General features: G+C 42.7%; 1 protein-coding gene across 1 annotated transcript; it reads left to right on the top strand.

Annotated features, from left to right (window-relative positions):
- Positions 1-231: 231 nt before the first annotated feature.
- LOC309381759 (uncharacterized protein) lies at positions 232-15,385 on the top strand (the record flags this gene model as incomplete). The annotated part of the gene is made up of 5 exons (XM_081933044.1): positions 232-484; positions 3,036-3,674; positions 10,295-10,363; positions 10,394-10,461; positions 14,776-15,385. The coding sequence occupies 4 exons, from the start codon at positions 232-234 to the stop codon at positions 10,438-10,440; spliced, it is 1,008 nt and encodes a 335-aa protein (XP_081789170.1). The 3' UTR covers positions 10,441-10,461; positions 14,776-15,385.
- Positions 15,386-24,261: the final 8,876 nt, after the last annotated feature.

Genomic DNA, 24,261 nt, shown 5'->3' with positions numbered 1-24,261 from the left:
CAAATGGGTTCTTGAAACTGCTGAAAGGACTGTGTTATAGACTGGAGATAGATGATGATGCCATATCCCTCCCCCTCTGTTGAGAGAGGGTTGTTCAATTTTGACATAGATGGACTCGCTGACCCCTTTTTCAAACCAGCGGTCCTCTCTGTCCAAAATGTGGAGTTTGCTGTCTTCAAAACAGTGGCCTTTGTCTTTTAAATGCAGATGGACTGCTGAATCTGAGTCCTGATGAGTTTCTTCTTCTATTATCCCAACTGTTATCTCAACATCGCCCTCTACTGGTCAGACAGCTCTGATGTTATTCTGGGATCTGTTGGATCTCCCAGTTTAGAAGTCACTGCCCCAATTTCTCCTGCCATTACTGGGACCACTTTGGCTTTCCCTTTCCCCGTCCTCTCTAGTTCCTCTTTCAGGGCCTGGTACAACTTTTTAGGCTTCTTCTGCCTGATGTTGCTCTCCTTTGACACCTATCACTACCTCTGTCTTCTGCTCCTTGGCTACTACAGGTTGATTGCTTGCATCTGCTTGTCCATCTGCATCTGGAAGCCTCACAGGATCTTGGCGCTGTTATTCTCCATGACCTTCTATAGAATCTCCCATCTGGACTTGCGAGGATCTAGCCCAGTGGTTCTCAACCTTCCCAATGCCGCGACCCTTTAATACAGTTCCTCATGTTGTGGTGACTCCTAACCATAAAATTGGTGTCTCGGTTCCTAAAACCATCGAAAATATGTGTTTTCCGATGGTCTTAGGCGACCCCTGTGAAAGGGTTGTTCGACCCCCAAAGGGATCCCCACCCACAAGTTGAGAACCACTGATCTAGTCCATACACCGTGCAGATGTTCCTGTACACAACATAATTCTTTTTTGGCCAAATTGTGATTGGACATGCAAGAAATTTGTCTCTGGTGCATAAGCTCTCAGTGTTGAATGCCAGCTACTTGGTTGTGCCATTCACTATTCGTGTGTGTGGATAAAATAAAATCAAATAATAAAATAATAATAATAAAATAATAATAATAAGATAATAAAATAATAAGATAATAAAATAATAAAATAAAATAAAATAATAAAATAAAAATAAAATAAAATAAAAATAAAATAAAAATAAAATAAAATAAAATAATAAAATAATAAAATAAGATAAGATAAAATAAAATAAGATAAAATAATAAAATAAAATAAAATAAAATAAAATAAAATAAAATAAAATAAAATAAAATAATAAAATAAAAATAAAATAAAATAAAATAATAAAATAAATAAAATAAAATAAAATAAAATAAAATAAAATAAAATAAAATAAAATAAAATAAAATAAAATAAAATAAAATAAAATAATAAAATTAAAATAAAATAAAATAATAAAATAAAATAAATAAAATAAAATAATAAAATAAAATAAAATAAAATAAAATAAAATAAAATAATAAAATAAGATAAGATAAGAAGATAAGATAACATAAGATGATAAGATAAGATAAGATAAGATAAGATAAGATAAGATAAGATAATAAAATAAAATAAAATAAAATAAAAAATAAAAAATAAAATAAAATAAAATAAAAAATAAAATAAAATAATAAAATAAAAATAAAATAAAATAATAAAATAAAATAAATAAAATAAAATAATAAAATAAAATAAAATAAAATAAAATAATAAAATAAAATAAAATAATAAAATAAAATAAAATAAAATAAAATAAAATAAAATAATAAAATAAAATAAAATAAAATAAAATAAAATAAAATAAATAAAATAAAATAAAATAAATAAAATAAAATAAAATAAAATAAAATAAAATAAAATAAAATAAAATAAAATAAAATAAAATAAAATAAAATAAAATAAAATAAAATAAAATAAAATAAAATAAAATAAAATAAAATAAAATAATAAAATAAAATAAAATAATAAAATAATAAAATAATAAAATAATAAAATAATAAAATAAATAAAATAAAATAAAATAATAAAATAAGATAAGATAAGATAAGATAAGATGATAAAATAAAATAAAATAATAAAATAAAATAAAAAAATAAAATTAAATAAAATAAAATAATAAAATAAAATAAAATAAAATAAAATAAAATAAAATAAAATAAAATAAAATAATAAAATAAAATAATAAAATAAAATAATAAAATAAAATAATAATAAAATAAAATAAAATAAAATAATAAAATAATAAAATAATAAAATAATAAAATAATAAAATAATAAAATAAAATAAATAAAATAAATAAAATAATAAAATAAAATAAAATAAAATAATAAAATAAGATAAGATAAGATAAGATAAGATGATAAAATAAAATAAAATAAAATAAAAAAATAAAATAAAAAAATAAAATAAAATAAAATAAAATAAAATAAAATAAAATAAAATAAAATAAAATAAAATAAAATAATAAAATAAAATAAAATAAAATAAAATAAAATAAAATAATAAAATAAAATAATAAAATAAAATAATAAAATAAAATAATAATAAAATAATAAAATAAAATAAAATAAAATAAAATAAAATAAAATAAAATAAAATAAAATAAAATAAAATAAAATAAAATAAAATAAAATAAAATAAAAAATAAAATAATAAAATAATAAAATAAAATAAATAAAATAAATAAAATAATAAAATAAAATAAAATAATAAAATAAAATAATAAAATAAATAAAACAAAATAAAATAATAAAATAAATAAAACAAAATAAAATAATAAAATAAAATAAAATAAAATAAAATAATAAAATAAAATAATAATAAAATAAAATAAAATAAAATAGTACAGTACAGTACAGTACAATATAAATAAGATAAATAAGATAAATAAGATAAATAAGATAAATAAGATAAATAAGATAAATAAGATAAATAAGATAAAAATAGCTAAAATATACATCTCTAGATACCTAAAAAGAGTTAAAGGAAAAACCCTTGGGGTAGGAATAGGTACCTTGTCATATAAATACATTTAAATCAGTTGCTGTCTCCGCCTTGCTCTTCCCCTTTCCTCCAGCAGGTGACACCATTGAGAGTGGCGCCCCAGAAGCCGAGTCCTTATGTACTGCCTCTGTCTTGTCGAAACCATGCAGTGGGGTGAAGCCCAACCCTGAGATTTGTGGGCTCAGGCAAGACTCAGGTGGGCAGCTGCTCAGGTGGCCCATAAAGACTGAATCGGAGCCACTCCTTGGCGGGAACGATGTCACCGACATCAGCCAAATCAAGATCGTTCAGGTCGAGAAGAAGCACGTGTGCCACGACTGCAGGAAAGCCTTCCAGTATAAATTCGAGTTGGTGAAGCACCGCCGGACCCACACGGGGGAGAAGCCTTTCGAGTGCCTGGCCTGCGGCAAGCGGTTCTTCCAGAGCACGCACCTCAATGCCCACCTGCGCATCCACACGGGCGAGAAGCCCTACGAGTGCCCCCGGTGTGGGCGGAGCTTCAACCGGCGCTCCACCCTGACGGAGCACCTGAGGATCCACACCGGGGAGAAGCCATACAAGTGCCTCCAGTGCGGGGAGAGCTTCCGCTGGAGGCCCTACCTGACCAAGCACCAGAGGGTCCACCTGGAAGAGAACACCTACAGATACTTCGACAGCAGGGACACCCTTTATGATAGCTCTTCCTTCCCAGAGCATCAGGAGGAGAACCAACGAGGTAAGCAGGTGTTAATCCAGAGATGTCAAACTCAAGGCCTGTGGGCCGGATCTGGACAGTGGGGTCCTTAAATCTGGGCCACAGGGCTGGGCTGGAAATATCAAAGGACTGGCCCATGGTGTCCCTGCTGGCTAAAATGGCATCGGGAGGTCTCTGTGCAGCTTGTTTTTCGCCTGCAGATGCTGCTGGAGGCTGGGGAGGCTGAAAAACGGGCCACAAGGGGGTGGGGTGTCTTGGAAGTCCATCTGACAGATTCTGGAAAACAGGTAGCGGAAATTTTGAGTAGTTCGGAGAACCAGCAAATACCAACTCTGGTTGACCCCAAATTGGGGTGGAAATGGAGATTTTGCAATATCCTTCCCTTGGAGTGGGGTAGAAATGGAGATTTTGCAGTATCCTTCCCTGCCACGCCCACCAAGCCACGCCCACAGATCCAGTTGGAAAAAAAATTGAATTTCACCACTGTGGCAGAATGCTGCTTGAGGCTGGGGAGGCTGAAAATGAGGCGTGGGGGGCTGTGTGCGCCCCCTATGCCCCGTTTTGGCTGGTAAAGTGCTGCAGGAGGTGTCCATCCCATCTCCCCCTCCACACCTCCCCCTACTGACCTGCAGAGAACGACAATGCTGATCCAGCCTACAAAGAAATCCAGTTTGACCCACCCACCCTGTGTTAGTCCTTCAAGGCAGCTATTGGTCTTCCCAGCTAAACCAGACAGGAAGCACAATCAATAATACAATACAATAATACAATAGCAGATTTGGAAGGGACCTTGGAGGTCTTCTAGTCCAACCCCCTGCCTAGGCAGGAAACCCTATACCGTTTCAGACAAATGGCTATCCAACATCTTCTGAAAGACTTCCAGTGTTGGGGCATTCACAACTTCTGGAGGCATTTTCTGTTCCACTGATTAATTGTTCTAATTGTCAGGAAGTTTCTCCTCAGTTCTAAGTTGCTTCTCTCCTTGATTAGTTTCCACCCATTGCTTCTTGTTCTACCCTCAGGTGCCTTGGAGAATAGTTTGACTCCCTCTTCTTTGTGGCAACCCCTGAGATATTGGAACACTGCTATCATGTCTCCCCTAGTCCTTCTTTCTATTAAACTAGACATACCCAGTTCCTGCAACTGTTCTTCATATGTTTTAGCCTCCAGTCCCCTAATCATCTTTGTTGCTCTTCTCTGCACTCTTTCTAGAGTCTCCACATCTTTTCTACATCGTGACGACCAGAAATGAATGCAGTATTCCAATCAGATTTCAATCAGATGAGCTAAATCTACTTCAAAGGCCCCCAACCTTTTGGGCACCAGGGACTGGTTCCACGGAGAGAGGTTTTTTCGTGGAATGGAGGGGGGGGCGTGTTTTTTGTGCTTCCTGCATCCCGTGGATGGGCATTCGCTTGTTTGCATGGCCCGGTTACTAGCATGCTGCAGACTGGAACCGGTCTGCACACTGGGGGGGGGGGGGGGGGGGTTTGGGGACCTCTGATCTACTTGACTGTGAGGCTACATTGATAGAATTTTGTGGGTCTGAAAGTACAAACTTCCCACCTCTTGTTCCATTAGAGCGGGTCCTTCCTTCGTTTTGTTCTCAGGCCAATGAGCGACTTTGGACTCCTGCCCCTCTTATCTGAATCCTTCCTAGTTCAGAGGCCCCAACCTTTTGGGCCCCAGGAACTGGTTCTGTGGAGAAAAGTTTGTCCATGGGCCGGAGGGGGGCGTTTTCGTGTGCTGTCTATATCCCATGGATGCGGCTTCGCTTGTTTGCACAGCCCGGTTTCTGGCATGCTGTGGCCCGGTGCCATTCCACAGACTGGGGGTTGGGGACCAGAGGTGGTATTCAGCAGGTTCTGACCGGTTCTGGAGAATCGGTAGCGGAAATTTTGAGTAGTTCGGAGAACCGGTAAATACCACCTCTGGCTGGCCCCGCCCTCATCTATTCTCTGCCTCCTGGGTCCCAGCTGATCAGGAGGAAAGGGGGATTTTGCAGTAACCTTTCCCTGCCACGCCCACCAAGCCATGCCATACCCATCAAGCCACGCCCACAGAACCGATAGTAAAAAAAATTGAATCCCACCACTGTTGGGGGCCCCTATCCTAGGTAACATCTCTTTTCCTTTTTCCTCAAAGCCACCCACCATGCATTCCATTACATCAGTCCAGATAGGAAGCTCGACTTTAAGTAGAGGTAGTCCTCGGCTTACAACAGTGACCATTCAAAGATACAAGGGCACTAAAAAAAGGTGACATGACCGTGTTTCAGGCTTATGACTGTTACAGCATTTCCATGGTGACATGATTAAAATTCAGGCTGTGGACGACTGACTCACGTTTATGACAGTTGCAATGTCCCGGGGTCATGTGATCGCCTTTTGCGACATGTCAAGCAAAGTCAATGGGGAAGCCAGACTCACTTAACAACTGTGTTCCTGACTTTACAATAGCAGTGATTCGCTTAACAACTGCTACAAGAAAGGTCGTAAAATGGTGATGGTGGTGGTGGGGAACTGTCTTAGCAACCCAGATTTTGAACTCAATTGTGTTCCAAAAGCTGAGGACTACCCATACCAGATTACAGGCTTTACTTCTCAGAATCTTGTGAGTTATTACTAGGGGAGGAATTATGGACTAGGGGAGACATGATAGCAGTGTTCCAATATCTCAGGGGTTGCCACAAAGAAGAGGGAGTCAAACTATTCTCCAAAGCACCTGAGGGCAGGACAAGAAGCAATGGGTGGGAACTAATCAAGGAGAGAAGCAACTTAGAACTGAGGAGAAATTTCCTGACAGTTAGAACAATTAATCAGTGGAACAGAAGTTGCCTCCAGAAGTTGTGAATGCCCCAACATTGGAAGTCTTTAAGAAGATGTTGGATAGCCATTTGTCTGAAACGGTATAGGGTTTCCTGCCTAGGCAGGGGGTTGGACTAGAAGACCTCCAGGGTCCCTTCCAACTCTGTTATTCTATTCTATTCTACTATTTTCCTTTCTGCATTCAGAAGGTCCTGAGTTCAAATCCCTAACAAAATGGAAATTTCAAGGGTCTTCACACCTGTTTGTATTTGCAAACTTGTGGTAATTCTGATGCTCCCAGCTTCCCAAAAGCAAAACAGTTGGCAGGAAGTTGTAAGTCTCTCCTGCTACCTGTGTTTTGGTTTTTTTGTGACCAATCTGACCAAATATTTCTTTCTTTTTTTTTTCAAAAAGTTTTATTGGTTTTTTAAAACATTTATAAGGAAAAGGGTAAGTGGAATGGTTACAAATTTTGGCAGTTGCAGGTGTGGCAGACGCCCCCTCCCTCCAAACTCATAGGATACATCTAAATATAAAACATTAATACATAATCATAAAAAATCAGCATATTAATTCTAGAAAAAATAGTTTTCAATCAGTTTATATAGTTATGATATATAGTCTAGATATAATTTCATTAGTACTTTCGGTCTGCTTATAACATTGTGGTTTTCTTATTCATTTTTGTGATCTGAGCTTTCTTAGTGTTGCCCCTTCACCCCCCGCTGGCAGAGCTCCGGCCCCTCCCGTGTCCTGTGTGACCATTGTGGTGTCTTCTGTTTTTCCTAGGTTCGCTTTATTTTTTTCCATAAAGGCCTGTGCCTCTATGGGTGTGTTGATTCTGATTCTTGTCTCCTCCCAAAATATCAGCATACCTTCAGGCATCAACCATCTAAACCACACCCCCTTCTGGTATAGTTTATTCGCCAATTGCGAATAGTTTTTCCTTTTCTCCCTAATTTTTTTGGGGATCTGCTTCAGAATGGTTATCTCCCTGTCATGATATGTCAGTGTTTGCCCCCTTTGTACACCCAGAATTTCATTTCTTGTGCTTTTCCTAAGGAATTTAATATGAACCTCCCTGGGTACATTGTGTGTTCTGGCATATGCTGAATTCACTCTATAAACCAGATCTATCTCCCATTCCATCTGCTGTTTATCTTTGTGTATGTATTCAGCTAGAATATTAGTCATAATGTCCCTTATATTTTCCCCATCTGCTTCTATAACATTTTGAAATCTAAGATAAAAGGACATTCTCTCAAACTATGTTTTCATTTGTTGGATATCAAGTTCTTTGTTTCCCTTCTGTAAAGCCTCTACCCCCCCTCTCGCCTCCGCCACCCCACCCTCCACAAGGTCCAGTCTCTGTGAGTTCTTATAAATTTGGGCTTGGTTCTCTTTAATTTCTTCCTTCATTTCTTTTAATTGTTTCTTAATTTCTTCCTGGCCCTGTATGAGTTGCTGGAGCATTTGTTGCAAATCCATCTCTGTACTCTTAGGTTGCATCAGTTCTGTAATCTTTGACTGTGTGGCAGGACTGGATGTTGCAGATGTCGGTGCAGAAGTAGCAAAGCCAGGTTTTCCCGGGGGTGGTCTTTTTGGAGACATGGTTTATAAAACAAAGAGATCAGTCAGTGTAGAAACTGGGCAGCTGGAGAAGTAGAGCAGGCAGATGAGTCCAGAAGGCAGAGGATCCAAACAGGTGGGAGTTTCTTTAGTCACTCTAGCAATAGATGAAAGTTTTTTCTCCAAAGAGTTCAGGAAATAACAATCCACAAGAGATTCATCTGGGTGACACGGAGACAAAGACCGGAAGCCTGAATTTTAAAGGTGGAGTCAGGTTTCACAGTTCATGAAGACAACGGAAGTGTGCCATCTTGCCCTGCCAGCTTTGGGCTCAGAGGCATAAGAAAAATTTTAAAAGTTCAAAAAGTTCTCAGATCATCAATAAGTTCTGGAACTAAGTCCCATGAAAAACACTTTTACTGGGGTGAGGCATCATTAGTTGGCTCTCCCCCCTCCTCCTTCCCCTGGGGGCGAGAGCAGAATTTTTACAAGCCGCTTGTCCAAGGGGGGGGAATCCCCCTCCCCTCTAGCCGCTCCTCCAAGAGTAACTTTTAAAATGAAAAGTCTATCAATTCAAAAGTAAGGGGATGAAGAGAGGAAGCATCTCACCGCACCGCCGCTGCTTCCTTCAGTTTTGCATTCTCCGATCGGCATGGGGCGAGACGCAGGCGCTTCCTCCAAAACTGCTCCCCAGTGCCTGGAGCAAAGCGGAAAAGCCCTCACCAGCCGCCGCCGGTGCCAGAGCCTTCCGCGAGCCGCTCCTTCGGCAGGGCGCCTCTTCGGGGCGTCCTGTGCCCCCCCGAAGACGGGGGAAGCCCACCGAAGAGCGGGAGCGGGCAAAGTCCTTGCCCGTCGCCGTAGCCGCCGGAACCGGAAGTCCTGACCAAATATTTCTGAGTTTCTACATTTACCTCAGGCAGAGTAGTATGGCTCTCCTTACCTTCTAACATGTGTGTGTGTGTGTGTGTGTGTGTTGTATTTGTGTTGATAAATAAATAGAGAGAGACTAGTATAGATGTATTTCAAGCTATTTAGCTCTCATCAGTTAGCCATACCCTTACTGGGATTTGAACCTGGGCTGTATTACATATTAGGCCAGGGGTGTCCAAACTTGGGAACTTTAAGACTTGTGGACTTCAACTCCCATGGCTGGCTGGGGAATTCTGTATTAGGCAGATGTATTAGCCACTAAGCCACAGGCTCTCTTCCTTTATTATTGTATTATTAGGCACCCCGGCAACCCATTTTGTCTGTCAAAGTGCTGCAGGAGGTTGACCAGGCCAAAACGGGGTATGGAGTGGTGAGCCCCCCCCCCCCCGTGTTTTGGCTGGCAAGGTGTTACAGGAGGCATCTGTCCCATCTCCTTCCCACCCCCTCCCGCCCGTGGAAGAAAACTACCATGTTTCCCTCAAAATAAGACCGGGTCTTATTTTCTTTTGACCTGTGAAATAAGCGTTTGGCCTTATTTTGGGAGGAGATCTTATTATTTTTGAGGTGTAGGAGGCGGCAAGCGTGGTCACCTCATGGCTGTTGCTGTGTTGCAATATTTTCAGGGAGGGCTTCTTTTCAGAGGAGGGCTTATTTTAGTGCATGCGTTCAAAAGCCCGATTGGGCTTATTACCCGGGGAGGTCTTATTTTCGGGAAAACGGGGTACAATAGTGATCCAGCCCTCAAAGAAATCGAGTTTGACACCCCTGCTCTACAGGATGACATTGCTTGATAGAGAGGATCCATTGCTTGGTCTCTGCTACATTGGGTGAGTCGTGCGGAAACAATGGGAGAAAGTCAGTCCTTGACTTACAACAGCTCATTTAGTGACTGTTCAAAGTTACAAGGGCAGTGAAAACAGTAACTTACAGTATGACCGTTTTTCACAGTTACAACCTTTGCAGCATCCCCATGATTATATGGTCAAAATTCAGCTACAACCGGTTCATACTTATGACCGTTGCTGTATCTGAGGGGGGGTTCACATGATCGCCTTTTGCTACCTTCTGACAAACAAAGTCAAAGGGGAAGCCAGGTTCACTTAACAACCAGGGTTGCTAATTTAACAACTGCAAATGACTCACTTAACAACCATGGCAAGAAAAGTTTGTAGAATGGAACACGACTCACTGAACAAATTTCTCACTTAGCAACATAAATTTTGGACTCGATTGTGGTTGTAAGTCGAGGACTTTCCTGTAATGGACGATAAGTTCTTAGTTGAGAGTACCCATCCCTTCAAGGCGTTTGAACATCTGAATGTTCTTTCTTACTAGGTGACAACGTGACAGCCAAAGGTCTGGCAGAAAATAAACCATGGAGTGACCTTGTGACAGGAAACGTCGGTGATGTGTTACCACACAGTTCTGACAGAGATGGTTGCCTACAGCCCGGAGTAGTTTTTAAAAGCGGAAATGCTTGAGGAAAAAATGGACTGAATCCGGTTAGTAGGATCGATGGACTTCACGTAAAAACCCAAACCATCCTATTAGGCTTTATACAATTTATACAATTGAGTCCATTTTGATTGACCCTGTGTTTACTGTCTACATAACCCGTGTTATGCCTGACTGCCCCTATTTTCTTGCCACTTGTATGATTGAATATCAGTATAAATGTAAGGATACAAGCAACAAAGTTACAGTCCTGCAGTCACAAGTGGGTGGAGATGGGTGATAGGAAGGATGAGAAGACTAATAGTAACAGTAATGCAGCCTTAGTGAATGGTTTGACGGTGGTGAGGGAATTATTTGTTTATTATTATTTGTAATTCTCAGCATTCTCATGAATGGCCCAGCTGGCTGGAGAATTCTAGCAGCCAAATGGATGCGGAGGTTGAACAAGTTAGTTTATGGCTGTAGAAACAATCCCAAGGGATTCTAGGGAGCAGGGTTTTTTTTTTTTTACGAGCTGGAAAGGGAAAAAGACATCGTTTTGGCATTTACCAAGCTGTTTTGTCTTTTGTGTTGCAAAGTCCTATATTTGCAAGGTACATTTAAAAGCTCTATTTGGGCCATAGGTTTTTTTTTTGTAAACACTGGTGGGAACTCATCTGATTGTATGCTCCTTCATACAGAAGGAGATGGAAGCACGTAGATGGTTTTATGTTGTGGCCCAGCAGGAGCCGTTGGAGTTCCCACCAGACTCCGACAGCGAGGTGTCCTCTGAGTCGGCTCAAGAGGAGGTGGAGGACCCTGGACAGGGTTCCGACGCTGAGCAGGGCGCAGAGAGGCTGGTTGGCCACCAGGGGGCGCTTGAGGCATGGAGCAGTGGTGAAAGCCAAAGGAAGGGGGCTCCTGATGTCATGCCTTGGAGCAGTGGGGAGGAGTCACAGGACAGTGAGTCAGACATCAGCAGTGAGCTATTAGATGCTCGTTACCTACGTGCTACCCGGCGTAAGGAGCAATTGAGCAATTACAGGAGGTAATGGCTCTCAGCTGCTGATCATTAGACTCCTCTCCAGACTATAAAGGGACTGCTTGTGGACACACCCTTTGCAGGAATCAACTGATCATTGGAGTTGGAGAAGCTCAGATCTGTGTCGTACTTTGGCAGGCTGGATTGCTGCTAAAGGGTTTACCTGGATTGCTGTCAATCTGTTCCCTGGACCTTGGCAGGCAGGAGTGCTGCTAAGGTGATTATCTGGAGCTTGGTAGCTGGATTGCTGCCAAGGGGTGTCGCTGTAGCTGGATTGCTGCCCAGAGTGCTATCTTGACCTTGGCAGGCTGGATTGCTGCCAAGGTGGAACCTGTATGTCAATAAACATCTTTGAAGAGACTTTGTGTCGGATTGTCTTGGTATACAAGAGGAGGGGGTCAGAACAGTTTTATGTCTATGGAGATTCTCAGTTATCCAGGTCATGCTTGCCCCAAAGGTGCTTTTTTCAAAGGGCAAATGGACTTTCTGGTTTTTTTCTTCAAAGACGTTTCGCTTCTCCTCCAAGAAACCTCTCGAGCTTTGACAGGAAAGTGGGGAATGGAAGAATTTATATTCCTTGGAGACAGCTGGTCATCTGCATCCTTTTAGAGGGTTGTTGAAGCACTTGGAGATTTATCTGTATCCACCAGGGTAGTGCTCCTGGTTCCTGTAACTCTGCAATTCTCGAAGCGAAATCCTTGAAGCGAAATGTCTTCAAAGAAGAACCATAAAGTCCAGTTGCCTCTTGGGAAAAAAAAAAGTACTTTGGGAATAGATGGTTATACTTTGTGTGTGTGTGTGTGTGTGTGTGTGTGTGTGTGTGTGTGTGTGTGTGTGATTTAATGACCCCGTAATCCCTTGCAGAGTGGAGTCATGGCAACAGAATAGAACGGAGTGGTTATTAGCCAGATCTGCTTCCTGTCGCCAATGCAGAGTTCACAGAAGATATAGTCTCATTGTGCCCAGAGAGAGAAATATCTACCTCTACCTAGGATTGAACTCACAGCCTCCTGATTGTAAGGCGAGAGCTCTACCTCTAGGCCACCGCACCACTCGTAGATGGGTATACTTTAGTCTGGGCAAATCCAAGGTTAAGATAAGCCTGTGCTGAAATGTAACAATGAGGTAGAGAGCCAGGGTGGCAGGGTGGGTTCCTGCCAGTTCTAACCTCTTCTATAGAAGAGGTTCCACAAATCTACAGTGACGTTTAGAACCGGTTCCAGCTCCCTCCCCCCGCCCGTCCGCACATCATCAAGATGAAGAAAGAGAGGAGGAATTCTGGGAGTTGAAGTCCACAAGTCTTAAAGCTGTCAAGTTTGAACACCCCTGGGTTTTTTTTTCTAAAGGGTTAGGGGTGCAAGGGTCTTGTAACTTGACAGCTTTAAGACTTGCGTGCTTCAATGCCAGAGTTCCTGAGCCAACATGACTGGAGGAGGAATTCTGGGAGTTGAAGTCCACAAGTCTTAAAGCTGTCAAGTTTGAACACCGCTGGAGGTTTTTTTTCCTAAAGGGTTAGGGGTGCAAGGGTCTTGCAATTGACAGCTTTAAATTGCACGCTTCAAATGCCAGAGTTCATGAGCCAACATTTTGGTTGCTAAGCAAGAGCGTTGTTAAGTGAGTTTCACCACATTTTGCAAGTTGGCCACTCCCACCCAGTCACATGGCCGGCAAGCCACTACCACCCAGTCACATGGCCGGCAAGCCACTACCACCCAGTCACATGGCCGGCAAGCCACTCCCACAAAGCAGGCCACACCTACAGAAGAGGTTCTAAAAAACTTTGAAACCCACCACTGCAGGAGTGGGTACCGTATTTTTCACCCTATAAGACGCACTTTTTTACTCCAAAAAAGAGGGTGAAAATCTGGGTGCATCTTATACACCGAATGTAGCCACCTGGGTCATCTAAAAATGGGGGACATAAAATTGTTCTTAAACTGCTGTTAACTTTATACAGTTGATATAAAATATTTTACTACAGTATTTGGTTCAGAATCTTTTTTTTCTAGATTTTCCTCCTTTAAAATTGGGTGCGTCTTATATTCCGGAGCGTCTTATAGGGAGAAAAATACGGTAATTAATTCTCCTAAGAGTCCATATGCGAAACTGGGACTGTTGTGGAGGCCCAAACCAATAAGGCTGTGAAGGTGCGTACATATGCATGGATACGAATACACATTGTTTTTTTAAAAAAATAGCAGTCGCTTTCAAAATAAAAAAAACAATCCACACTGACCAGACATGGACTGCCAAAGGGCCAGATGTGGCCCGTGGGTGGGCATAAAATGCCCAAGACAGCAGGTCAATTCCACATGATTGCGTGCCTGCATTTTAGGCCCCAGCAACCAGCCTGCATTTTTGTTCACTTGCAGTGTCTTGCAGTCATGTGACCACATTTTATAATAATAATAATAATAATTTATTAAATTTCTAGACCGCCCCCTCTCCCCGGAGGGACTCGGGGCGGTGTACAGGAATAAATTTAAAACATACAAACAATCATACACATAGGTAAAAATCAAATTAAATTAACAACCCCTGTACAATTTATAAAAATTAAAAAACAGACCTTAAAACCAATCTTAAAAATTTAGAAATAGAACTGAGGTGGGATAGGTGGAATTAGGCCAAGCCGGCTAGCTGGAATAGGTGGGTTTTAAGTTTCTGACGGAAGGAGCGGAGATCCGTAGTCACTCTAATGTCGGGGGGAAGGTCATTCCAGAGGGTCAGGCCCATCAAAGAGAAGGCCCTTCCCTTAGGCGTCGCCCGCTGGCACAGCCTAATGGACGGCACCCGGAGGAGTCCCTCTCTGTGTGAGCGAATCAGCCGGAGGGATGTATGGGGCAGGATACATCCCTCCGGCCGATTCGCTCATTATGACAGCCTTAGGGAGCCCTTGTGGCGCGGGGGTTAGACTCTGGCCTTGCAGATTAACTCTGCCCACTGCCAGTGGCTCGATTCTCACCAGCTCAAGGTTGACTCAGCCTTCCGTCGTTCCCCGAGGTCGGTAAAGCGAGGACCCAGATTGTTGAGGGGGGCAATAGGCTGACTTTATAAGACTGCAAAGCACTATGGAGGGGTATATAAGTCTTAAGTGCTCCTGCTCTTTAAACGGACGATTACGTCTGGTTTTGGGCGAAACTGGTCCATAATGAACCATTGGTTCACTTAGCAACTGGGACATTCATTTAACGACTGCCATAAAGCCATAAAATCAGTCCCGTGGATGACCTTCTTCTTTTTTTTTTTTTTAACCCTCAACTTTCAATCCTGATGGGCAGGCTCCATTATGGTTCATAAATTGAGGGTTACCTGTTCTTTTCTCTTTTCCTCCAGACAGCTTCAGAGAAGATCATTCCTCCCGTTCCTGATTTTGCCTTTGGAGAAGATGATGACAGGGAGGCACAAAGAGCCCAGCAGCTGAAAGATGACAGCGTCCAGTGCAAAACCTTTTTTATCCAGGAGAGAGAGAGAAAGAAGAAGAAGAAAAAGGGGAAGGGGCTTGCAGTCCCAATACCTCATGCAACATTTTTAAAAACAAACTCAAAAAACAACAAGAAGTGTTTTTCTTTCTCCTCTAGTATCAATGGCCGTTTACTCCTCCAATTTGTACAGCCTTGAACCAGATAAAATAATATCATTTTATTATTGTCCAAAAAGCCAATGGGCATTGAGAAACTCCTTTTTTTTCCCCAGCATAAACTAATATATTCCGAATTTTTGTTCAGGTCTCTGCATTCCCCCAGATGTCGTCATTTCCATTTCCCAGCTTATGATATACAGAATTAGCAAGGACACAAAACATGCCAGCAGTACCCCAATTTTGGCCTGGTAGCAGTTAAAGTACTTAACGTTCGGCTTCGCTCCCTGACAAATATAAAAACAACATGATCAGGAGAAAAAGAGAAATGTGGAGAATATGATTTTTGCTTTTCGTGTCCCATTCACAAGGTGTCCTTAATTAATATATTAATGTTTTGAATTCTATGTTGATCTCTTTTTTAAATCGAGTCATTCAGGAGCACGTCTTATAACAAGGGATAATTATTGGGGGGGGGGGTTGGTCTTTTAATGACCCCGTAATCCCTTGCACTGGGGTGGAGTCGGGGCAGCTGAATGGAGAGCTTAGTGTTTACTGGCCGGATGCCCTTCCTGTCGCCAATGCAGAGTTCTGAGCAGATATTTATTCATTGTGCCCAGAGAGAGATATACCTGCCACTTTCTAGGATCAAACTCACAGCCGCCTGATTATGAGGCGAGAGCTCCACCTCTAGGCCACTGTACCACTTGTTTTATAACCAGGAATACACTGATATATTTCTGACCAGAGGTTTTATATGTATGTATGTATGTATGTATGTATGTATGTATGTATGTATGTATGTATGTATGTATTGAGTTACATCGGCCTAATATGCAATGCAGCCCTGGTTCGATTCCCAGTAAGGGTATGGCTAGCTGATGAGACCTAAATAGGTTGAAATAGATCTATACTAATCTCCCTTTATTTATTTATCAGCACAAACGCAACACACACACACACACACACACATATACATATATATAAATTGCAAGAGAGGTCAGCTATTAAGGTCCATTAAGAACAAGGTTTTTAAGGTTAAGGATGTATTTGTGCTCTTCTGAATAAATAGAAGTGCCAAGGGCTGAATTTGCACATGCAAATAGATTAGATGGGTTTTATCAGCCTTTAAGCCAGCGGGTAGCCAATCTTGGCAAATGTAAGACCTCTGGATTTCAACTCCCAGAATTCCTGATTCTTGCCTGGAATTGAAGTCCACAAGTCTTAAGAGTTACCGAAGTTGGACACCCCTGTTTTAAGCCATAAAGAAGATAATAGGCTGTGAGAAGATGAACATCATTGCACAGAGAGCTGTCTAAAGGGAGGGAGAGTGTTGCAGAAATCAAGAGATAGGACTGCGAGATCAAGATAAACTTTATTTTGGCCAAAAGGTCCAGACAGAGGTAACCATTTCTAACATCTGGACCAAAAACCTATAGAAAAGACAGTTTCTTATATATCTTTCTGTTCAGACCCCCCTTCTTCCCTCGCCAACACAGAACACACTCTGGACCAAAACTACAACAGGATTTATTGCACAGACAGACAGACAGATCCTTGGCAGCAATCCACCACGACTAGGCTCTTAGAACCCTCCGACACAGAGACACGATAGCAGCTGTCCAGCATGCTAAGCTTCCAAGACAGAACTTCCCGAATAGTTCCTTTGTTGACTTCTGCAAAGGGCGTATGCTCAATCAATCCTTTTATAGACCGAAGGGGAGTCTACTTATCAGCAGCTGAGAGCAATTACCGCCGGTAACTGTGCCCTTGCTCCTTGCGCCTGTGGGCGCGGCGACAACGGGCATCTAAGAACTCCCTGCTTATGTCTGATTCACTGTCCCGTGACTCCTCCCCACTGCTCCAAGGCATGGCATCCGGAGCCCCCCTCCTTTGGGTCTCACCGCTGCTCCATGCCTCAGGCGCCTCCTGGTGGCCGACCAGACTCTCCGATCCCTGCTCAGAGTCAGAACCCTGCCCAGGGTCCTCCAGAGCCGACTCATAGGGACCCTCGCTCTCGGAGTCTGGTGGCAGCTCCAACGGCTCCTGCTGGGCCACAACATCTTTCTAAGAGCAACGTAGACGGAAATGCTTCACTTCACTTCTTATTGGTTACCTTGAGGAAAGAGCCTTGTAGGTAGACAGGGTCTTACTTCTCCTTTTGTCTTGGGCCATAGGTACTGCGTACGTGTCTCTAAGCGACCTTTAACTGACCCTTGTGGTCTTGTGAGAACTGTTGAACTCTGCGGTTAGGCACTCGCTTCCCGTTCTTTTGCAAGCTGCAACTCTGCCTATGTGGCCTTTTAATACAGAAGTAAAGGTGCCCCGAGAGGCTGTCCAGCCTGACCCGGTAGGTTTCACACTTAATGTCTAATTCTCACTTTACGGCCTACTTTAAGAGGAAGGGAGGGAAGGAAGGAAGGAAAGAAAAAAGGAAGGAAATAAAATTTGCAAGTAGATAATATTTGTCTGGCACAGTGATGGCAAACCTTTTCAGCACCGTGTCCAAACTGGAACGCATGTGCATACATGTGCATGTACATGCGCGAGAAACAGCCAGCTGGTCTTTGGGTTTCCGGTCAGCTGGTCTTCGCGCACGCCGAAGCACTGGAAACCTGAAGACTGGCTGGTCAACAAGTGCATGCCGTTTTTTTGGCTGGTTTTGGGGCATTTTCAGGGCGTTGGGGGGGGGGAGGGTTCAGATCATTTTTCAGCCATTTTTTGGCCCTTTTTCAGGCCAAATACAGCCCCAAAAAGGGCCCCCCAAACAGCTGGGAAAATGGCTTGGTTTTTTGGCCATTTGCTGGGGCATTTTCATGGTGTTTTCTGGCACTCTGGCACCCACAAAGAACAGCTGGCCGGCGTGCATGTGCATGCCAAAACCAGAAGAGCAGCTGGCGACTGTGCACATGCCCACACAGAGGGCTCTGTGTTCCACCTCTGGCACGCATGCCATAGGTTCGCCATCAGGAGTCTCACATAACCAGGATTCAGAATCCAGCTGTTAGTGCAGAATGTCACTTGAATATAAAGATCTTGATTGTGAGGTTCCAAAGTTCAAAACAGCTATTCTGACTCCTATTACTTCTACTCCCTTCCCCCAGCCCTGTTTTACTATAACTTTATAATGCCTTGGTAAGGCCACACTTGGAATACTGCATTCAGTTCTGGTCGCCACGATGTAGAAAAGATGTGGAGACTCTAGAAAGAGTGCAGAGAAGAGCAACAAAGATGATTAGGGGACTGGAGACTAAAACATGTGAAGAACGTTTGCAGGAATTGGGTATGTCTAGTTTAATGAAAAGAAGGACTAAGGGAGACACGATAGCAGTGTTCCAATATCTCAGGGGTTGCCACAAAGAAGAGGGAGTCAAACTATTCTCCAAGGCACCTGAGGGCAGAACAAGAAGCAATGGGTGGAAACTAATCAAGGAGAGAAGCAACTTAGAACTGAGGAGAAACTTCCTGACAGTTAGAACAATTAATCAGTGGAACAGCTTGCCTCCAGAAGTTGTGAATGCCCCAACACTGGAAGTCTTTAAGAAGATGTTGGATAGCTATTTGTCCGAAACGGTATAGGGTTTCCTGCCTAGGCAGGGGGTTGGACTAGAAGACCTCCAAGGTCCCTTCCAACTCTACTATTATATTGTATTGTATATTGATTATAACAAACCTTCCCCATTTTTGAACATTTCTCCAGCTCCTTCTGGAGAAGAAGGAGATCCCCTTGAAAAAGCCGGTATTAATAAGCTCCAGCGGAAATAGCACAAATAATACAGAAGACAGCAACGCCACAGCCCCCAAATTTACAAACGTTTATTGGAGGTTTTCAAAACTTAAAGGAGAAAAGAAAAATAATCCAAGAGAGATTTAAAAAAAAAATAAACCTGTCACAACAACCTTCCATACTGCAAAGATGAAAGAGAAAAATAATCGAGATCAGGTAAACTACGTCCTTTTGGATGGATCTTGCTAAAGAGATGATGACATCCCAGAGGCTACTTTTCCTTAGACTGCTTGGAGATGTGAAAGGATGTTCGCCTGAGGATCCTGGCTTTCAAACTTTTTGCGTCCGAGTGAACTATTTTCAGGGAGATAAAGTCTGCAAGAAAGTCCCTGAGCGGTTTCTCAACTTCAGCAAGTTTAAGGGCGTGTGGACTCCCAAGTCCCAGAATTCCCCAGCCAGCCATGGCTGGCTGGGGAATTCTGGGAGTCGAAGTCCACGCATCTTAAACTTGTCGAGGTTGAAAAACAGTGCTTTCTGAGTATCTCTTGCAGAAGTGATGGGCGCTGCAAAGGATTGGGGGAAATGACCCTCTGCAAAGGATTCTGGGAAAATGAATTCACGCACATATCATTAGCATGCGCCAGTTCCTTGCTATATCAACAGGGTCTCATCTAGGATCCTTCTGGAGGGGCGCACCTTGGGGCGGCAAGAAAACCTTTTGAGGCCTAAACCAGCTCAGGCTGCAAATAGGAACTGACAGGACAAAACGCACTTGTTTCCATGGATATCAGGGAGAAGGCAGAGCTAAGTGTGTTGTTATTACAATATCAGCTTTTTACATGCATGGGGACTGCTGGATTAAAGCAGCAGGTCACATCCCAACAAATATGCCAGGGATGGGGATGGGGGGCAGTAATCTCCCAGTTATTAAACCCAGCAGCTTGCTAGGACTGAGCTGCAGCCAAAAAATGCCCCCCCCAACTGCTCTTGCTTGGTACGATCTAGAAAACTGCATCCAGTTCAGGTTGCCAAACCTATTCTCCAAAGCAATGTTCCCTCTAAGCTGCGCAGCTGCACGGCCGCACACATAACAAGAAAACACCACCCAGAAGTTTCAAACTGGCGTGCAGTGTTTTTTAATGTCTTAAAAGCTGACTGAAAATATCCCCCCTCCCTCCCTTCTCTCTCTGCACCGAACTCTCTCCTCCATCTGGTGATTGGTGAAATCAAGGAAGACTCTGCCCAGAGACCGATGACGCTGCAGAAAGGAGAATTCCCATTGGTCCTCTGGGGCTTGCACTTCATTGCACGTCTCTGTTCTGCCCTAATTTTAAGGATGCATGTCTTTTTTTAAAAAATTGCTAGCAGATATTTTTCCACAGTGGAATGATTAAAGGTCCTTTCTGTTCAAGATTTTTTGGGAGGGTGGGGAATAGACAAAAAAAAATGAATGGTTCTTTTCTCCCATCCATTTCCTTTCTCCAAGCCCAATTGGCATCAAAGAGTTTGGGGTGCAGACCAGAGGTGGGTTGCTACCAGTTCGGGTGAACCGCTAGTGGAAATTGTGACTGGATCACGGAACGTAGTGACGGCAGGCTCGCCATGCCCCTGAACCGGTTCCCTCGTCACTGAGGCATGTTTTTTGGGGTATTTTTAATCTTCTGTGTCACTGCGTTAATTGTTTGCTAGCCGAGCTGAAGAGTTATTGCGCAGGTCACTGGCCTTATCAGAAAGTGATGTACTGTGCCTGCTCACACATTCCAGAGTCTTTTGATCTTCTGTTCGTCTGCCAAGAAGGTGGACGACAATTGCTCTTGCCAAAATGTAACAATTAGATAGATTTGTTTTGTTTTATTTTCATATTAAAGTTTTGTTTTTAATTAGAACATGTTATCGGGTTTTATTTCTTATCTGAGATATGCTAACAAGGAGGGGCAACGGTCCGCACCTCAATCGAAGGTGGAAGGGAAACTTTCCATTCCTTCTCATATTGGTAGCAGAGGATGGTTTCGATCCATCGACCTCTGGGTTATGGGCCCAGCACGCTTCCGTATGCGCAGATCTATTTACAGGCAACTAAGCATGTTTGCAGAGCGGGCATCAGGCACGTGCAAAGCGCACATGCACTCAACCGGCAGTAATACTGGCAGCAACCTACACCTGGTGCAGAGGCTGCAGTTCCCTCTCTTTGCAGAGAAAATAAAAAATATGAGCCAACAGTGTGCAGCAGCTGCCAAAAAAGCCAACACAGTTCTAGGCTACATAAACATAGAATCGATCAATGCCAAATTGTCTAAATGTGAATTTCATCAAAAGATCGATTACCTTGGCTACCGCATCTCCCACAATGGCATCGAGATAGACACAGCGGAAGTCGAGGCTGTAATTGAGTGGGCACCTCCTCGCGCTCGCAAACAATGACAAAGTTTTTGGGGATTTGCGAATTTTTATCGTCAATTTATTCCCTCATCCGCCAGCATGGCTCTGCCCATTACAAATCTCCTGAAGTCAAAAGGGGAGGCCAAGCCCAGACCGGGTAAGCCTTTGAATTGGACTATGGAGTGTCAAGCCGCTTTCGAAAAATTAAAGCGAGTCTTTGCAGCTGAACCTGTTTTGAAACACCCAGATAAGGAGGCACCATTTATAGTTCAAGCTGATGCCAGTGATGTGGCAGTGGGGGCAGTATTACTTCAAACGAACGCTGATGGAAAATTGCAGCCATGCGCTTACACCTCACATAAACTAATAGAGACGGAGAGAAAATGGGCTATATGGGAAAAGGAAGCTTTTGCGGTCAGATGGGCTTTGATGACCTGGCGAAATTTCCTAGAAGGGGCGAAACACCCTTTTGAAGTTTGGACTGATCATAAAAATTTGGAAGCATTGAAGACCCCGCGTAAGCTATCTCCTAAACAGGTGCGTTGGGCACAGCATTTCAACGGTTTCAACTTTACCCTCAAGTACATTCCAGGGGGGAAGAACTTCATGGCTGATGCCTTGTCTAGGCTTCCCCAGTACAACAACGTGGTTCACCCAGTCATCCCAGCAAAATGTCTGGCTGCCCCAGTGATTACTAGAAGCCAAGGCACAGCGAATTTAGAGGTCACTACGGACCTCATGGACAAACTCAAGGAAGGCCTCGAGTCCGATGACTGGCTCAAGGAACATTCAAACGAATGTACCATGAAAGATGGACTGGCTTGGGTAGGGGCTAAATTGTTATGTTCCTGCTAACCTGAAAACTATTGTTCTTCAACGGGCCCACGATTCGAGAATGGCAGGCCATTTTGGATTTGTAAAGACTTTACATCTGATTAAGAGGCAATTTTGGTGGCCTTCATTGAAGAAAGACATTGAGTCCTACATAGCCAGTTGTCCCGTTTGTGCAGCTGCAAAACGACCATCGGGGAAACCCCAGGGCCTTCTCCAAAGTGTGGCCCACCCTGAGGCCCCATGGAAGGAGATATCGATGGACTTCATTGTCGAATTGCTAGAGAGTCTAGGAAATACCGTGATTTGGGTAATCACCGACCTGTTTTCCAAACAAGTTCATTTTGTGCCCTGTTCCAAAATCCCATCAGCTAAGTCGTTAGCTAAGTTATTTATTTCACATGTGTACCAGTTACATGGAGTGCCTGAACACATAATTTCAGATAGGGGGGGTCCAATTCACTTCCCTCTTTTGGAAGGAGTTTTTGAAGTTAATTGACTCCTCCCAGGGCTAAGTTCCGCCCACCATTCTCAGACTAATGGGGCTTATGAACGGACTAATTCTGTTTTGGAACAGTACCTCCAGTGTTTCATCAATTATCAGGATAACTGGGACGAACTGTTATCTCATGCTGAGGTGGCGTACAACAACTCTGTGCACAGCAGTACCGGCTTGACTCCTTTTAGAGTTGTGTTTGGGCAGGACTTGTACCGATTCCTGAGCTACCTCAAGAGAAACCACAAATGTTGTCCCTCTCCGAGTGGAATGATCAACTTCGCCAATTTTGGCCCATGACCCGCAAGGCGTTGGAGGCTGCTCACCGGGCACACAAGATAAGCCTTGGTAATATTTGAAATGTACATATTTTATGTTGTCTTTTCTATTGTTTTATTTTCTTGCAGGGTGACTTCTCTTCCTGAAGGAGGGCCGGATGTCAGCCTCTGCTTTGCTATTTGTTTCCGGTTCCGGGGAGGGGGGGCTGGTATTTGGGAGGGGAGATTTAGTACAGGAGAGATTGTTAAAAGGGAGTTTTGTTCTCACCATCTACTGCTCATGCTGAAGACTGGTGTTTGGTGTTGGTCAAGGCCAACCGTCCTGCATACCAACCTGATGATGCTCCTTGAAGATGAAACCTACATGACACCTGAGGGATTTGTAGATTGGACAGTGGGATGGGGGTTACCGGGGGGAGGGGGTTGGACAAATATTGATATGTATGATTTCACGTGCTTTTGCCTCAGACTTTGCTTTGCTTAGCTGCTATCTTTTCATAACCAGTAAAAGTACTCTTAATTCTGCAAAATGGAGCTAAGTGGTTTCTTTCTTGGTTGCTGAGGGAGGCCGGCTTGACAACTGCATTCAGTTTTGGTCGCCACGATGTAGAAAAGATGTGGAGACTCTAGAAAGACTGCAGAGAAGAGCAACAAAAGATGATTAGGGGACTGGAGGCTAAAACATATGAAGAACGGTTGCAGGAACTGGACGTGTCGAGTTTAATGAAAAGAAGGACAAGGGGAGACATGATAGCAGTGTTCCAATATCTCAGGGTTGCCACAAAGAAGAGGAAGTCAAACTATTCTCCAAGGCACCTGCGGGTAGAAAAAGCAATGGGTGGAAACTAATCAAGGAGAGAAGCAACTTAGAACTGAGGAGAAATTTCCTGACAGTTAGAACAATTAATCAGTGGAACAGCTTGCCTCCAGAAGTTGTGAATGCCCCAACACGGGAAGTCTTTAAGATGTTGGATAGCTGTAAATTGCTTAGAAAGGGCTGTAAAAGCACTATAAAGTGGTATATAAGTGTCAATGCTATTGCTACCCTGTTTCCCTGAAAATAAGTCCTCCCCGAAAATATTGCAACACAGCACCATGAGGTGACCACGCTCGCCACCTCCTTCACCTAAAAAATAAGACCTCCCTGAAAATAAGACCAAGCGCTTATTTTAGGGGTCAAAAGAAAATAAGACCCTGTCTAACCCTAACCCTGTCTTATTTTGGGGGAAACACGGTAGTGCTATGGTTAATGTTCAGTTTACTGGATTATTTTATTTTATTTTTTGAAATGGAGGAAAAATCCTAATTTCTCAGCAAAAGCACGGTAAAAACAAGGCAGGGAACCAAACAACGGTGAACATTAAAAAAAAAATAGTAGTAGAATTTGAAAAAAAACAAACAGTCCAATGCAACTGAGACTTGGGAGAAGAAGGTTAAAACGTTTTCGGAAATCCAGCCTGATTTTATGATCTCCCAGAAATGTGGGAGATTATTCCAGAGGTTACAAGGATCTGCCCATGAAGTCAGAACCAACA

Source organism: Natrix helvetica (assembly GCF_964273705.1).
Source record: "Natrix helvetica genome assembly, chromosome: 1".
Classification (NCBI taxonomy): Eukaryota; Metazoa; Chordata; class Lepidosauria; order Squamata; family Natricidae; genus Natrix; species Natrix helvetica.
Note: the sequence above shows the minus strand (reverse complement) of the source record. Positions and strands in the feature narration are given on the sequence as shown.